Source organism: Thermobia domestica, chromosome 5 (assembly GCF_964235325.1).
Source record: "Thermobia domestica chromosome 5, izTheDome1.hap1.1, whole genome shotgun sequence".
NCBI classification, from domain to species: domain Eukaryota; kingdom Metazoa; phylum Arthropoda; class Insecta; order Zygentoma; family Lepismatidae; genus Thermobia; species Thermobia domestica.
In genome coordinates, this window is record NC_137458.1 from 273,078,403 (window position 1) to 273,097,184 (window position 18,782).

The 18,782-nt window shown below is 33.1% G+C and overlaps 1 protein-coding gene across 1 annotated transcript; it reads right to left on the reverse strand.

The window, feature by feature from the left end:
* Nucleotides 1–3,062: 3,062 nt before the first annotated feature.
* Nucleotides 3,063–4,733, reverse strand: LOC145685535 (glutamate receptor U1-like). Its single transcript, XM_081757934.1, has one exon. It carries the CDS (start codon nt 4,731–4,733, stop codon nt 3,063–3,065), a length of 1,671 nt encoding a protein of 556 aa, XP_081614060.1.
* Between the last annotated feature and the right edge of the window lie 14,049 nt (nt 4,734–18,782).

An 18,782-nucleotide genomic window follows, 5' to 3' on the forward strand; every position in this document is an offset into this window, starting at 1 on the left:
TTCAAGATATGCAAACCTGTATCTGCATTTATTGAAGATGCATATTACAAACTCTAGTACAACATCGTGAAGATACTGGACCCTTTCCATAATGAAGTGCGAACTGAAGCGAATATCCCATTTTCTCGAGAACAACATGCGTTTGTGTAAACTGAATTGTGGCTCATCGGAAAAGAGAACTGATGCAATTAATCCATGAATAAGGGGCGATGTTTCTTGCTTCATTATAGGCATGCCAGAAATTGCATAGGGAAAAGTATGGCACATATTACACCTCACTTGACGTACAGACCAGCTATATGATTCGCCGCTACACAGTATGTTTGTTTCGATGTTGGTACACGTTATGTCGTTACATTTATAGCATTTGGCGCTTTTTTCTACCTTGATATGTCTTTACTGCCCGGTTTTCCTCAGTATAATATTCAGTGACAGTGTATTTTGACGACTGTAACTCAACGTAAAAAAACGTGAGTACCAGAATGTGAAACATGTCTATGAAATGTGTATAATAATACGAAAAAAGACTATTATGAACACACTAACGCTATCAAACACTACTCGTATTAGATTATTTGATGATAGGTCGAACTGAAAAAAGTATTTTTAGTTTTTTTTTTTTTTAGATTCCTTAGTATCTTGGGGAAATTAAGATCGAGGGCATAGTCGTGACGAGGAAATGGTATAATTCAATTTTAACGGTATTCGTGGAAAGTGCTAGATTCTAACTCAATACATCTATCTTCACCGATCATTTACGCAATGTTTATTGTCCTCGATTTTTCATAACAGTTTTATCTCTTTCCTTCCTAACGCTGCGGCTATAATTGTTACGTCAGATATTTATGCTTATTACCATAAGATCAGCGATGTCAGAATGTATATGTCATTGAATTTGAACATTGTCACTAGTTTATATTAGCCTAGTGAGGGAAAAGATATGAAAATATAACCCTGGATTATGACAAAGAAAAGAGATGACCCACTAAGAACAACTTCTATTAATAACTTACGTTATTGATTTTAGGCGAAAATCGTTTAAATTGCCCTTTAATATAATTCAGCATTGCTATCCGTAACTTCGAGATAACATTCGTTCTTTCCTGTGAAACGACTAATATTAATCATTTAGTGATCACTTCTCCTGTTTTGGAAGAATCCTATTTTTTCCTGCTTGAATTCTATTCTGAAAAGAAACAAAACTTAGTGAAATTAAAACAAAGTAATATAACAACAATGGACTCGATAATGTACGAAGTACGAATTCGATACACTTCACAGCTAGATAGAACATTTGAAATATATCATTTCAAACATTTAGTATTTCTAGTTTAATTCCACTTCATAATTTAGAATATCATTTTAAGTGCAAGGGTAAGACTTCTATCGCAATTCATTCGTTCGGCAAGGTATAGAAGAATTTAACATAATATACATTTGCTTAAGTCCAGTTCGACAAATAAAAAGCACTCGTTTCGTTCAGTGCATGGAAAAATTTAACATTATTTTCATATGCAATCAACACAATCTTAGGAGATAAATGAACTTGTACTATTCTAGCAACACTTATCAAACTATTATTAGCTTTATGCTCTTAAAAATTAATGACGAAGTATGCAAAAAGGTAAATTATCTTAAAATCAATGACAACCACTTACTAACCAGTTACATTACAATAAAATTAAGTTTGTTTGGTCTTGGTCGGAAATTATAATTTCAACAGATCTCTTTCCAGTGTTATTTTATATTATTTGTAACTTTCTCCAAAATTATACCTTTAATCTAGCGACAGTGATGCACTACTGATAGCATTCTCCATCGTGTATTATATGGATTAACGATAATAAATAATGCAAAACTGTAACTTTTCTTTTCTTCACATAAATAGCACTAATTTATGAACTACGCGCGTTACAATATATTTAGATTATATTGATCTCGATTGACAAATATGATATCAATACAGCAACTTCTATTGTCATTTTAAAGTATCTAGCTGTTTTCCTTTTATCTAGCCGTTTTCCTAGTTTTTAAATATGAGAAGAGAACAATACAAGCGAACTGCATGTTAAAAAATGCGGTGCTCCTGATATGACATTGACTATCGTTTGTATGGATTGACGAAAGTGAAGATTTAACTCCTGAACGCTACGGTCCTAAAGACAACAAAAAGTTTTGCTGGCGGATGGAAGTAGTTATAGTTGACAGCATACAAATTTCTATCTATCTATCTATCTATCTATCTATCTATCTATCTATCTATCTATCTATCTATCTATCTATCTATCTATCTATCTATCTATTTTTCTATCTATCTATCTATCTATCTATCTATATATATATATATATATATATATATATATATATATATTCAATACGAAAACTCATTTAAGTTGATTAACAAGACAAAACTGTAATAACGTTGAGTGCGCTCCAATAGAAAACAAAATCCGGATACTACAGTTGCCTAAGTAACATATGTTAATCATTTCAATACATGGGATTGCTAAAATATAGATACTCTAAATTAAACTTTCCATTGTTGCAAGTCTCTTTATAAAACTAAGAAATGGTGGAAGAAGATAACAAACTTAGAAAGAAGAGGAATGAAATAGAACTTATAGCAGATCAATGCGATCCCAACAACATATAACACATATATTTATATAACTAAGGCTACTGTTGCATCAAAATCCATTTTACACACTGCATCAAGATATTTCTTTTTTTATTATAGTACGAAACAAGTTAATCATTTACACTCCTTAAAAGTTGTCCATATAGATTTCACGAGATGGATCTTCAGTTATGTATTATATATATTCCGTTGCTATGACAACTAATTCACATCGTCGAATCACTTTAATAACAAAATATAATCGTATAACAACCAGGAAATAAATTACATCTACATCTCTTTTCATATTCTACTTCTTCCTTTCTTGAACACCTTGTGCATAATTTAAAAGTATATTTTGCCCACAAATACAAATTAAGATATACTAAAGATGTTGAATACGAGTATCGTTGTAAACATCTCAAGGCAACAAGCATAAATTAGTTTATACATATACTGCGTCTATCTTTGCCATAATTTTATTTATTAGAAGAACATTTTCCCCCTTTTTTCGCATTACCTCACAACTAAATGACACAAGAGAAAGTCCGAAACCAATTCCCAAAATATAATATGCGGATTGTAAATGTTTCAGAGTAAGAATTGTTGGGGTACCTTCCTGGAGATTCGAGACTAATGCTGAAGTGAAAGTTTCGTCATGAAACCATTTACCAAGAAGACCAGCTTCAGTAGCGTGCCTAATAATAGAATTCCATTTTGTAATGTATGGAGAATCCTTTGGAACAACAAAACACTCTAATATTAGGAGGAGAGTTTCCTTTGAGATATGAGTCAATGAATTACCACTTTCATCATTGTGTTCTTTATTACTATAAAATGACTCTATATAACTTCTTTCAGTCAACGCAGCAACATTACGATCATATAAAACCCGTAACAAAGCTGCATCATCATCTTCTATTTCAGTTTTAGTTGCCAAGAATTGCAAAATAGGATTTCCAGATTTTTGAAGTAGGACAACATATAATGGAAAAGTTAGTATTTCGAGGTTAGAGTCAGCAATCTGTTCGAAAGTATCAATCTCAGGTTGATAACTGGGACGTGTCATGAAACTTAGTAATGACCCTCTATACAAAGAATCAATTACAAGAATGAAGTAAGACCAGAAAATAATGATAATTCTTTCTCTACTTGATTTGGGTAGTTTCGGAAGAGACATTGAAAGAAATATTGAAAAAATCATCATAATATTAAGTTTGTCAACTTCTATCTCATTACTCTTTACAGAGAAACACTTTGCCATTACTGAGTAAATGTAAACACATGTAAATGATGCAACTATCAAACCCCATAATACTTCAGAAAAAGGTCGTAATATATGCTGCCATAATGGAGCTAATTCTGCCTTAGGAACAACAAATGCAATAGTATCTATCATCAAAGGAATAGAGAAATCTACAAACAAGTTCCGTTCGTAAGTTTGACAGAAACAAGCTGGAGCAACGTCTATATGTTTATATAGTACATCTCCAATGCCACCATTCCACGTCTTGTTTTCTGCACTGTAAATGCCCCAAATACTGGTCGTCCTATATATTTCAGACACTAGAGTGAAGTTCATAATTGCGGCTTGTATTTCCAAAGTTTCACCAAAATTCCCTCCAAACATTTTTGAGTTTGAATCGCTCTTCTTAAAGTAGGGTTCAACATCACCCCACGATACCTTCACTGGATACTTACACAAATCTTTTGTCTTGTCTTCAAACAGCTGCAATGCTTCCAAGGAATGGATTTCAAATATAGGATACACGTTAAAATTAAATCCTGATTGATCCTGACAAAATGGATTATGATCAATTATTATGGTACAATTACGACTGGTGTTTTGACATGTTCCATTTATTGCTAATACGTATACGTTGAACATTTTCCATTTGAACCAAATAATCCGAAATAACTCTATAATATCTGTGTTATTAAAGACAGAATCTTCTAGAACCACTAAAAATGTTGCCTTTGAATTCCATATAGAATAGCTTATAAGATGATCTACAGTACGGAGGAAAGACACTTTACTCTTCACAATGAAAATAAATGCTTTTGCCTTTCCAACAGCAAACCTTGTGTCGAATTCCCTCATTGGACTTACAGGCATTTTCTTTATATTGTTACGTAGCAGGATAACTGGGATTTGAAGTTTTGTTTGAATATTAATCGTAATATCATCTTCAGTAATTCTTAATAGGTTGCTCATTACAACCACAATAAATCTGTAGTTTCGGAAATAATTTGAACAAATTCTATCTACTTGCTGAATGAGAAGTTCATTGGTATTATGTCCTGATTCGATTGAGTCAAATTCCTTGTTGAATGTACCTCCCGCTCTAAATATAATTTCTACCACACACAAGAATAGAGTTATGTTCCAGCTACACATATCTGTAAAATAACGAAACATAATGCAAAATTATACAAAAGGAAAAAAACATTAATAGGTAGAAAACAATTATTTTCTAATTATTCATTTTATATAGGAGTCTCAAAAGTAATGGTGAGAATTGAAACTACATATTCCTTGCACTATTACATGAAAAAAGTCTGTATGATATATAATCCGGAAGTAGAGGGGCGGAGCTAGACAGCTTCGAATGTGGGGAGAAAGGAACTTTACACTTTGGGAAAGTAACTTGCCGATTTAGAAAACCACATTGAAGATTCGTGTGAACAGTTACGCAACACACCAGGAGTGATGGAATGCATTCCAAACTCACGACCTGCACGTTTGCATAAATGTGGGAAGACAGCACTTTCATCTTCCCTATTTACGTTTATTGTTACCACGTATGACCTAGTAGTTTGTAGTGCTATTTTGTGTAAGATACCACGTTACAAATACAGTATGTAGTTGGAGATTTTGCCTGTTATTTCATAAGGACCTATATGACACGACTAACCCCTGTCTGCAAGTTTTTATTTGATATACCATTTATTATTGCCTCCTGAGATTATGCAAAAAGGATAAGTGATATTGGCTTTGACTCCCATTGCACACGTGAGTGCAATAGTGCAATGGATAACAACCTTTTCTCTATGGTTTCCATCTTTACTGTACCATTTCATTAACCTCTTGTACATATATTTGGCGAATCGTTAAATTACGTATGGAGAATCACTGGCGCATTTATGGAACATACGTTTAACATGTCAAGACGGTATAATTTTTATGCCTTTCTGAACCGCCTTTCTAGCTCCTATCATTATTCCGCTGGCAGGTGTGAAGTTCCTTTCCCCCCACATTCTAAGCTGTCTAGCTCTCCCTCTATACATTTCCGAATTTTATGTCATATAAACATTTTTTTCTTTTTCGGTGCCAGGAATCTGTGGTTTTATTTTTCATCATTACTTTTGGGATACCCTGTATAACTTTACGTAATTTTTAAGTTTTTTAATTGGCATTATTTACCGCACTATATGTTGCTTAAACTTATATTCGTTCATTCTAAGTTTAAGAATACCATTAGAGTTAATAGCTAAAAATGTCAATTCTATCACGAAATTATCTTCTGATTTTGCTCAAAAGTGGCAGTGCTTGACATAGCAATTTCCCACTTGACACAGATATAGTTGAGTGAGGCCACCATAAACATTTTTCAAACATTAAAATTATGCCAGTAATTTCTTCCTTATTAGTTTGTAAAATATCTGCACTGTGTTACGTGGAAGAAACTCACACTCTTGAGGTAAAATTTAAGATTGCAACCTGATACAATTGTTCAAAAATAAAAATGTTTTTGTACTTTATCTCCTTGCAGTTCTGGTAAATAGGTCGTATTTTTTAGTGAGCGATATGAAAATACCTCACTTTATGACGAGAATAAAACAGACGTGGGGGTAATTCATGTAGAAATCAGCCTTATGCAATCATTATGAACTATTGTTGCATTTATTGTGGTTCATGGCAGGCTAGATCTTACGTCTCTCCGAATTCGCCTGGGTTCCTCGCTGTTAGCAAGCACGTTAGCAACGATGTCTCTATGCGCTAAAAACAGTAGTGTGAAAAAGATAACTTCGTTTCGAAATAACAAAAGAACCATACCTTTTTACTATTTCTAGCTTCAGAGATGACTTTTATATCCTTTGCCTACATAAATAGGTTAAATGCAATAATAATAATAATAATAATAATAATAATAATAATAATAATAATAATAATAATAATAATAATAATAATAATAATGTTTCATAACAATACATCATGCCTTGTACTCTTAATTTACACGAAGAGTTTGTATTTACTTTATGACACTCCTTGTCACTATCTTAAACATATGTAAATATAACATCACTTAAACGCTTTGTCAGCTCTTATTTTCTTCCATTATCGCGAAGTTTGTAAATTACAACCCGTACTACCGAGAACGTTGAAATTCGTTTTAGATATTTTAAGAGTTTTCACGATATTTAACCAAACACAAGATCAAGACCTCACCGTAGTAGAATATGATTGATAAATGTTCAATTGAGATGTCAGCATTGAGATTGTTTACTCCTTCACGATAAACACAGCTGCCATAAATAAAACTTAAAAACTAACATATCAAACTAAACAAAATTTCTGCTACGAAAGAGAAATAAAAATCTAAAAGAAGAGATAAGATAATAAAAACACGAGAATAACAAATATATAAAATTAAAAATAAACATACCATCAATAACAATAAATAGTAATATCAATTGAGTTTAGTTGATTTTGATTTTAACGTCCCTTTCAGCAGCAAGACTATGTAAGACAGAACCCACTGATTAACGTGGAATCCGAACTATATGAGCTCCCCCCAAGAATCGAACCCGGGTCTCCCACGCGAAAGGCGCGTATGCTAACCGCTTAGACACAAAGAGGTCAGTAATATTAGTAACAATAGAAACATATACAACAATAACAATATATAAAGTAACAGTAATAATAGAGAAAATTAGTCTTGTAACTGCAGGCATAACAATAGCAGAAAACAGTAAAACATCAGAAATCGACGCTTGAGAAAAATCATTCCACGTAATTCCCTTTATTAATAATAATGAAAGGGGTCTTTACAATTCAATTGAGCACCAAATTCTACTCAAGTAGAATATTAGTAGAAGTTTCCCTGTGGAGCCTCCTCTCTAGCCGGCGGATTAGCGTAAATGCTTCCAGAGCGAGGTACCCAGCTTGATTCCTAGTTCGAGCCTCTGTAGTTGGGATCCCATGTCTCTTGATTCTTTCTCCTTCCACGTGTCATATAGCTTGGATTGCTCAAAATGAACATTAAACTTTTACTAAATGAAACTAAAATGTTTATTTTATTATTGGATATGTAATATTAGTACTAAAGTAAATAAAACAACAACAACAGCACGTTTTAATTCTAATTAGGACTTGAGAAGACACATTTGCTGTATTAAATGAATTCAGAGTCAAAAGAAATTTCTTCCGATGCCTTTTAAAATGAATTGGAATGACACGTAACTTTTTATCTATGCTCTTCACAATTTAGAGAAAAAGACATATCGAGTTCATGTATATAGCAATGCTAACAAATTATGCCAAAGTATAGCAAATTAAAGTGTAAATGTTTAATGACGGCAGTTATTGTATCTTAAGCTTCACACCTCTTCTTATTATTCTGTAAAATCACTGCAAACATGAAAGCAGACAACTATTCATAACTAATAATATCGTAAAGTTAAATAAGAAGTTCTGAAAATATAGTAAACAAGCTTGTAAACTGTTATATCGTATATTCAATGTGGGATCCAAATTACGCGAGATATCAGAGTTTGAATCTAACTCGATCAAGGATCCAACCCTGTAGCATATACACCAAGGTTGAGTGCTGCAACTACGAGACTATGAAGAGATAGGCTGACCAATAAGTAGCAGAAAGTTTGTGTTAAAAGGTGTCAATTAATGTCAAGAAAGAAAAAAGGCTATACGACATTTTATCCGACATATCGTAAAAGTAATTTATTATTCTAATTCTAATATTTTTGGTTTCTCTTCGTGATCTAACCAGTCAAACAATGCAATGAAGAATAAATGAAAATTCGTAAAATTTGCATTATAATTCTATTAAATATAGGTTTGGTGCCATTAATATGTTGTCTAGGACGGGGTATACAAGGTAGCCTAAAAGTAGGTATACAGTACCTTACTGATCAGCTCATTGCATTTTATATCATTTCTTATTTTTATTCATCAGGTAGATTTAGTTTCTTTATTATTAGTTCTTAATGGGTTTTTACTTACATCTTAAGCTTCGAAGAGCCGAAGCAAATAAACCCATAAACTAGAATGTTACACATTATCAATGCATGGGTGTATATCTATTTTGGGGCAACCCTGTGTAATAACATTGACACAACAGACAGGAATTTCACTATACGTAATTAAAGTTAATTGATTTTTTTTAGAGTTTACTGTTCCTTTTGACTACTGAGACTGCATGACACAAGTCATTAAGTAGGGCCTGAGTTATTATTTGGTTTTAATGAAGGCTTGATAAGCTAGGATAAATTTGATAAACTAGAGTCAATAAGGATGCATTGTAATACAATGCAGAAGGCACGATCATAACATTAACTTTGAAGCAGTACGCGTCCTACGATAATTCTGCAGCAAAGACTGGAATGTGTAAGTAAAGAAGAAATTATAGGCTGTAAGATTACAGTCTTTATACATTTTTAATTTCACATAATTTATTCCAGGTTTATCGAGACGACATTGAGACTTGGCCCACGATATCGGTCACGAGAACGAGACGGCCGTTTGAAGATCGAGACGAGATCAAAACTAACACAGCTATTAATTGATTTAGGCGAGACTGAGGCGGTATACAGTCCCTATCGATTTCGTCTCTAAAGAAAACATTCTTCCTAGTTTATACATATCCCTGTGTAAGATAGATATATATATATATATATATATATATATATATATATATATATATATATATATATATATATATATATATATATATATATATATATATATGGAAAATGGAAAATCACCACATTTGGAAAAGAGCTTATAGACTCTACTTTCACAAAGTGTATGATGCAGTAATGAAATGGGAAATGAACTTCCTGAGCCGTAATCCTGAAGCAAAGATGCAGTCAGACACATGAGTCCGCTGAGTAACCCCCGTCTGACCCGGAGTAATCTGGTGACTCTAATATACCCAGAAGCCGGACTGACCCGCATCTGACCTTGCAGGACGAGGAGACGAAACATCGTCTTCCACATGGGGAATATGTGTTATGCTAGTAAAGATATTCTATCAAACGCGATTATCTCAATTGTCATTGTCTTTTCACTAAATATAATTTTCTTCCTCACTTGTAATCTGCCTCTATGTATCTCAAGTATTGCACTGAAAAATAACTACAAAATTTGTTGCACAAACGCGTCATAGTGAGAGAAAAGATAAACTATATGTTTCTTTTTTGAGGAATCGTCAAAGTTTAATTGACCTGCAAAAATTGTCACATAAAAGATATCGGTGTGTTAAAAGGATGTTTTGTTATTTTTTGTATAGATTGTGTGAAAAACAAAGGTGAGAAGTCGAATAAACGTGAAATTACATTTGTGGAAACATAAAATATTCTAATACATTGTGACGTATCGTGATTAGGAAATGTCACATTGATAATAAAAAATGAAGTAATAAAGTTGGAGTGGTAAATATCATTAACCAATCATAAAAGCCTTGAGTAATGATACCGATATGATGTTTCGGCTGCTTGTGGGTCACCGGGTCTGTTTTGGTCTCCGCATTTGTCTAGGTTACTAGTTTTGTCTGGGTGTCCGGGTCACCGGGTCAGACCTGTTCTGAGAAGTGAGATCCAGTCCTGCGTTATCCTGACTAAAATCGTTTCTCAAGGTACCTGGTAACCCATGATTCATTCTATCACTGGTATGATGAAGACAATGATACATTGCTGAGCTCTTCCATAAGAGAACCTTCTATGTACTTAGTGCTTTGGTTAGTGTGATTTTTATGAAAATATATAAACTTCATCTAAAGTTACAATGAGCATAGTACAAGATATTCCAGTATGTTTCATCGTTTTTGGAAAAACAATATGGTTAAGAAAAGAATTATCTACCTGTATATTCCGTTTCTTATGTCTTACTTCCGAATGAGAAATAAAATCAAGTTGTTCTTTGAACCGTAGAAAAAAGTAACTATTTACTTTTTTACTTTAAGACCATAATTGATTTTATTGCCTGTTCTTCTAATGGAAATGAATGCAGTAAAATGTTACCATCTTACAAATGCTTTACTGTTAGTAGTCTTCCAAATGTGTAATGATATGAGCGTCAGAGCTTTATGGGTTCTCTTATTCTGTAATTGTTATGTTTTTGTTTCTAATGTGATATGCTATCGTTTAAATACCCTGTATATAAATGTGTATTACATTACTCTGAAAATGAATACGTAGAAAAATGACAAAAATTTATATGGAAATGGTAAAACATGATTTGGGCCTTAGCACAAGGAAACAAAAGAAATCAACTTTGTGAATCAAATCAATACGAGAAAAAAGTAATAAATATTACGTTTTTGTCATTTTCTGATCTTTTGCTCTGATAGTTAGTCACATAACACCCTAGTGTATATGCTATGAGGAGTTGATTATTAAACATTCCCTATTTAGCAGAATATATCACCACTGAAAGTACATTTAGATGATATCATCAACTTAACATTTGCCTCAGAATACAAATGTACACATCATATTTTTCCATCGTCGTATAGAAGTAATTACCTCATTCTCAAATTGACTTTACTACATATATCACATATAGGCCTAATGTATCTGATGAAGACAAAGATTCTTTGCTGATACTCTAACGATATTATTTGTTAAATGCTATATGTCTTGGCCATAATTTGTCTTTTTTTTTAATATAATAAATTCCAAAGCTAAAATAAGTGGTACTCACTTTAGTATTTGTGTAGATCCTTACTTGATATTTTTGAACTTTCGGGAAATACGCAGTCTAGACTACAGTTTTTTTTAGTTTTTTTAAAGTAATACAAATTGTTATATTATTAGACTTCCAAACTATGCTTTGCATAAATGTCGGAAGTCTTCCAGAACATTGTTGCCCGTCCGTTCGCAGAAACGGAAACACATTTGGAGAAATGTTTTGTTTTACATTTGTTTCAGTTTCTCCTATTATAACTCTATTTTTAAAACTTAAGTGCCTAAAACACAACAATTTATGGTTTCAACATTTATTATCATAGAACTAAATTGATAATAGTGACAAATACTTTTTTGCAATATAATCAGTGTCTGAAATGAACATATGACGACAGTTTTCGAATCCTCTACCAAATTCGAAAGTAGTTTAAATTTACTACTGCGTCCGGTCTCAATACTTATTTCCATAGATCTATAAAGATAAAGGATATCGAAATTCGTTTTTTGTAGTCGGATCAACTTCCCTAGAATAGGCTCAATCTTTTCCGATAAACCTCTACTCAAACCGGAAGTGATTCAAATTAGTAATTTGCGATTTCAACATTTGTCGACATACAATGAATGTGGCAAGAGATAGCGAGAAGCAGCTGTCCCAAGATAAATTAATTTCAGCAAGAGTTTAGCAAAACAATAATCGGGAACTTCCGGTTTTATTACCGGTATCAATATCGATTTCCAAAGAGATATCGAAATAAGGTTTTCGAAATTGATTCAGCTTGCCAAGGATAGATTTAATCCCTTCCATCTTCTGTTCATAGAAGAAGTGTTCAAATTATCATTTTCTTTTGATTATTTATTGCCATAGACGAAAAATGGTAACATAGAACGACTAACAGTTTTTTGCAAACGATTCCGGATCTCACAAATAGGTTTTCTTTAGTCCATTAATCTTATATCCAAACCAGGAGTGGTTGAATTTAATGATTTTGGGGTTTTAGCAATTGTTACCATGGAGTAAAACAGTAACGGATGGCGAGGAGAAAAAGTGTGATAAAATTGAATATTAACTGAGTGCAACAGTGTACAAGTATTTAATATATGTTACCTGTACTATGTGATTCAAACTTTCGGTGACATAGTCAAGCTCGTTATGAATAAACATGAGAAAATTTGAAACTACAGGCATTGGCATATGCAGTCTGGGGTCGAAGGGCCTAGCCCCCGAGTCTTTCAGTAACAAAAATAATTGAGCTATTATTTATATATATTTTTGAAAGTTTATGGTAAACTCATGATATACCTACCACAGTCTAGATTCTAGCAGACCACCTCAGTTTTTACCTTCTAGATCCGCTACTGAATACAAGGAAGTTTGTATTCGTGCAACCCATTTGGGTTTCACACTAGTAAGACATGCTATATTAAATTTAAAAAATCAACGTTTCCTGTGGAGTACGATGTTCAAAAAGAATGTAAGAAAAGATTGTACGAAAGTGACATTGTTATGTGAGGTAACCTAGAGCAGCTCGAAACCGATTTTCTACAATTCTGTAGTACTGATTTAGTAAAGGTCTATGATAACTGACAATGTAGGGTTTTATTCAAGTTGTCTTACATTGTGGAGAGCAAACAACCGGTGTGATTAAAAAACACAATTTTGAAATAAAACCACTTACAAATTGCATATATTTCCATTTTTCCGTATATAAACTAATCATGGAGTTGTTCTTCTGCCTCGGAATTTTGGTACATCATGTGAATTTCAAAGATGCAATACATAAACGACGAAATGTGAATATTTTTAAGAAGAAATACAGAAACATGAAAAAAGGGTGTGAATATCAAGACTAGAAAAGCATATAAATTTGTTTAAGATTTCCGTATGCCACCGTAGATTTCCGTGTTGAATTATTATAGTGCAATACGAAAACAATCCTTGATGAAAATGTACATAACAGGTATTTTTGATTTGCTTTCCTTGTAGATCTATATTCATAGACTATTACTTTTATACTTTACATTTTATCTTCTATTAATCATTTTTATTTAGTTGTGAGTAAAGATTCTAATGATGCGATATACGCATATAAGATTATTCACCACAGAATTAGTTGACCAATATTTTGCATAAATTGTATCCAACTGAAACTTGAACCTTGAAATAGCCATGCTACTGACTTTATCTACAATAAATGATTAATATGTGGCCGCAATTAAGGGATGATAATGGTGGAATGAAGAAAGTAGAAGGACACTTGACAGTCACGAGAAATCTCTCTTACACGGTGTTTGTCTAAATCAAGGTCCACTTCAACCAGAGACGCTTATGAACCAAAGTAGAGTGTTCTACAACTGACAAGTAAACATTCGAATGGGGGTACAAAATAATTTAATTTCTTTTTCGGGAGTTAAAGAGCGTGATAACAGTGTTACTAACCGAATAGATTTGAAAATAAAAAAATAAACTAGCTGAAAATATAATTTACCTCTACGTGTCTACTTGTGGGTTAATGTTCATTTCCTTATGTCATTATTTTGTAAACTGTCAATTCTCCTTCAGCGAGAAAAAAATATTCAGATATAACCTCATTACGTTTCGAAGAAAGTGAGTCAAACCTGTTTTTTGCTCCAATAACACATAAATAAAAATACATAATGTGCTAGATTAGAATGAAAAATGTAGAAAATTGAATTTATCTAATTCGATAACATCGTTGAAGATCTTCTCTTTTACCATGGCTTGTTCTCTATATTATCGGCCTTTTAAAGGACTTGCATCCTTTGAACAATGCGCCCTGGATAAGGAATGTTCTCCATAAGTCCTTTGTAACTTTTTGTACGTCATAGTAGCGAATTCATCAAGCTTTCCTAAAAGTTGTTGATACAACTTTACTCAACCCTTACTAATCTATTTTCGCAACACATCTCACAAACACAACTTCACCTTAGGCGCTCTCAATAATTATTTAGCCACTCGAGCAGGTTCAAACTTGTACTGACTAAACTTAGTTCTAGTTTAACAAGATTAACAAGATAAATTTAACTATCATGTGAAAGTGGAACAGCAGCGTTATCAGTTCATGTACAGCGTTGGCAGTTTCGTTACTAATCTAATAAACCTCGTAGTTCGATGTTAGACAAGAGCTTCTTTTAAATCACATTTGACATTTATTGAAATCCATCGATTGCAGTGCGTCAGCACTCATCTTCACCAGCACGAAACAATGAAAACACACTGTTACTATACGAACCTGATTGGTCGAACGAAAATAGCAGAGTGAAAATAGAATAAAACATATTATTTCTTGATTTAAATTTTCGTTAGATTCTTGGTTGGATTAACAAGATTTTAATCCGAATCGGATCACATTTACGTTTCCACCTTTTTAAGTAAAGCAATAGAAGAAGTCTTAATTTTTAAAAACTATGATAATTGAAAGGATACAATACAACGAGGTTCGGTGTCGCAGTAGTAGAGATTTCACTTATGTTATGAAATTATTATGAACAAGAGTATTTTATTCACTACAGGGTACAAGTAGACGAGAAACCTGGCTGAATCACAATTACGAAATGTTACTCAATCTCTTTCAAAAACTTTACATGTAATCAATTTTTTACAAAGTTCAATTTGCCACACTACTTCCATTTTCAGAAAAAGTTCACACGGGTTAACTAAAGAGTTATTATTCGAAACGAGATTGCGATGATTATTAACAATATTACATGTTCAGTCGTTATTCACACAATAGATGGACATTATTTTGTTTACTGAAACTGTATCACTGTTTGGAACAAACCATATTGAAAAACTAAGAAATTCATTTCTTTGTGCGAGCGTCTCGTGTCCATTTCGCGCTCATCGTCAATATATATAATAACAGATCTTTCAACTTGTCTGTATTTCGACCTGGATAATAACAATAAGTACTTTGCTGAAAGTAATATTTTGCTTTTTCTTTATTCCAAAATATTACCACCAACGACTTCGTCTGCCTTTCATGTACTTATAATTCCTAAAACACGTCCTTTATGAATTGGATATCTTCCTCTAAATACGTTTCTTCACCAAGCCTCTACGATGACAAGTGCGTTTTCATTTTAATGATTAATCCACTATATCCAAAACAGCAGCACTTAAGGACACAGAACTTCATCGCTGCAGCACCTAACAATGTCACCCTCGAAGATGTTGGTCTATACCTGCATCCATTGGAGATGTCTATCGTTCACACTAGTAAAATATCGTAAAGATACTCTGATGTTTCCATGATGTTTAGCGAACTGAACAGATCTCATGTTGATCCCACGTCAATTGCGCATGGCATGTTTCGATGAACAACATTCACTGACACCACAGATAGCTTTTTTGAGTTTCAACGAAACACTGTGGATGAGATTTGATGTGCTACTGTCAAGGAAGGGTACAACGTTTTCTCCTATAACCTGTTGAAAGCAAATGTTATTTTTGTCTCGGCGTTATTCGATGTCACATTGTTACATTGATAGCAATTACCGCTATTCTTGAACGTTCTATGCATTCATTGTTCAATTTTCCTCACCATAATATTGCTAAGTTCTTAACAACAACTGTAATTATCATGACTCAGCTGAAAATAAATCTGAGAACCAGAATGTGGAACTCGTCCATGAAATGTGTATACTGTTATGAAAAACTATTGTGTACCTACTAATGTGATCAGGCACTACTCGTATTTGATTATTTGGCGATAGACCCCAACTCAAGTAGTAGCTGGGTAGAATGTCTTACAAGTTTTTTTTCCTGAGTAGCTTAGGGAAATAAACAGCCAGGGGCGGATCCAGGATGAATGTTTTCGGGAGGCGGTCATTCGAAGTCAATAGGTTTTATATTACATTTATAACACAAAGGTGAAAAGTTTTAGAATAGTTTTTTTTAATTAATAAATATCCTTTTTTGGGTGGAACGATCGCCCCGATCACCTCCCTGGATCCGACCCTATAAACACCAAGGCCATAGCCGAGAAAAGAGGGAGTGGTATAATACAATTTTAATAGTATTGATGAAAACTGGTAGTTTCTAAATAAATATAATGATGTTCACCGATCATTTATGCAACGTTTATTGTCCTAGCTTTCTCATAACCTCACCTCTTGTCATTCTAATGCCACGACTTATTTTTTTACGTCAGATGTTTATGTTTGTTAGTATGAGTGTGCGTGATATCGGTTTATGTCAAATTGTATAGTTCATTGAATTTGAACACTGTCACTATATTAACCCACAAAGTGAGGAAACAGGTATGAAAATATAACCCAGGCTAATGGAAAATACAATAGATAATCCACTTAAATCAACTTCTATCAATATTTTAAGTTCTTAATTTTAGGTGGAAATTCTTTGTATTGGCCTTTAACCTATTCGGACCGAGGTTACTTTTGACTTTTTCCTACATTTTCAATTAATGACTCATTGGTCAAAAACTATTGGTATGGATAAAGCCTTGTTTTAAAGAGAGATGTGAGTATGGTTTGGTGTAAGTTACATTGTAATGTTGCCTACGGAAGGGAAATTATTGAAATGTTGTCCTTGTCTCAAATGATTTACATTAAGAATTTAGTTGTCACTTCTGATTTAAATATTTCAATTTTTGCTTAAATTGTACTCTGGGAAGAAAAAAAAAGTGAAGTTAAATTTCAAGATTAATATGTCCATAATCGACTCAATAACGGACGAGGTGTGGATTTGATGCACTACATACATAAAGGTAAAGTTTAAATTGTATCATTTAACATATGGAGTATTTCTAGCTTAGTTTCAATTCAGAACTTTAAAATGCTATTCGAAGAGCAGGAGCAAGAGTTCTACTAAAATATCTTCGTTCAGCTAAGAAAGAGTCTTAGTCTTCTACATAACAACTCCTTTTTCGCCATCACCTTATTGCTTAATATGTTCTACAATTGAGAGATCGCAAGTTTCTGGATAGGAATGATAGATAGTGTTTTTAATGGAATACGATAAGCGTAATCATTATTCTCATTCCATAATCATTTATTTTAGAGATCAGCATGCCAATAGGAAATTTTAACCAGCTCATATCAAAGATCAGAAATTAACGCCATACTAGTGACTAATGATTACAAAACTGAATACTTATAAATTTAATACGTTGTATAATTTAACTTATACATCCCTTTTTTATTTATATAATTTAATACTAACATTGAACCATTGATACTATGTTCAATGAATACCCCAAGCGTTGCAGAATGCCTTTTATCAAGCTTTGATCTGTTTTATATAATTAATGTTTTGCTCTTTTCCAGAGATGTGTGGAACTATTATGACAACTTTGGGGGAAGAAAAACTAGTGTTGTCGAGGGTGGCACCCTAGATTAACTGAAAACTGGCAAAAAACATCCAAATATTTTTACATTCATATAACTTTTATAACAAGAACGAAGTAAAAATGAAGCTTCTATATTAATGTTGGAGGTAGGAAGAAAGCAAAAGGAACCAAAGTTTAAATGTAGGCGAGTTGAACAGAAAATCAAATCATTGAGAAGAAGGCTGGAATCACCTAGGGTATGCCGAAAAAAAAAAAAAACTTTTTTCGGAATTTCGATTGCCCGGGTTGCGAAAAAGTCGCCTCGTGTTAGTGGTAATCAACACACAAAATTTGGATTTTTTTTGGGTCTCCACCTTCTTTTGCCTCATGGAATTTGAATATGTTATAGCTGCAAATATGCAACCCGCACGACACTGCGAAGAAAATTTTGCTGCACAGCTATAACCTTTGGTTCTTTTTCACACTGAAGCATTCTGAGGCTGAATATAAAACGCAAGATAAAAGTGAGATGCACTATTGTTCCTATACGGTTAAAAAATATAATCAATTAGACTAAGAAATTGTATTGATGTTTTCAAAACACATTATGAATATAGGTCATGAAGAATTGTTGATAAACCTTCCCTTGTATCACTTAGCTCGTCTTGGCACGTACACTCCGAAATTCTTCAGAACCCACCAATAGGAGGTGGCTTCAAATTCAGTTCCACCCGTCCAGCCACTTACTTCCGCTTTTGGCTCATTTACATTTGATAGTTCTGCGGGGAGTTCAATTTTTTGCATTTTTTCTTCGAGACTCTTACGTTTGCCATAATAAAGCCCTCTCTTCGATCCGTTCCACACACTAATGCTGACGCTTCTGTAACTAGTTTTTTCATCTTTCTACCGCTTGCGTATGGCACGAGAAA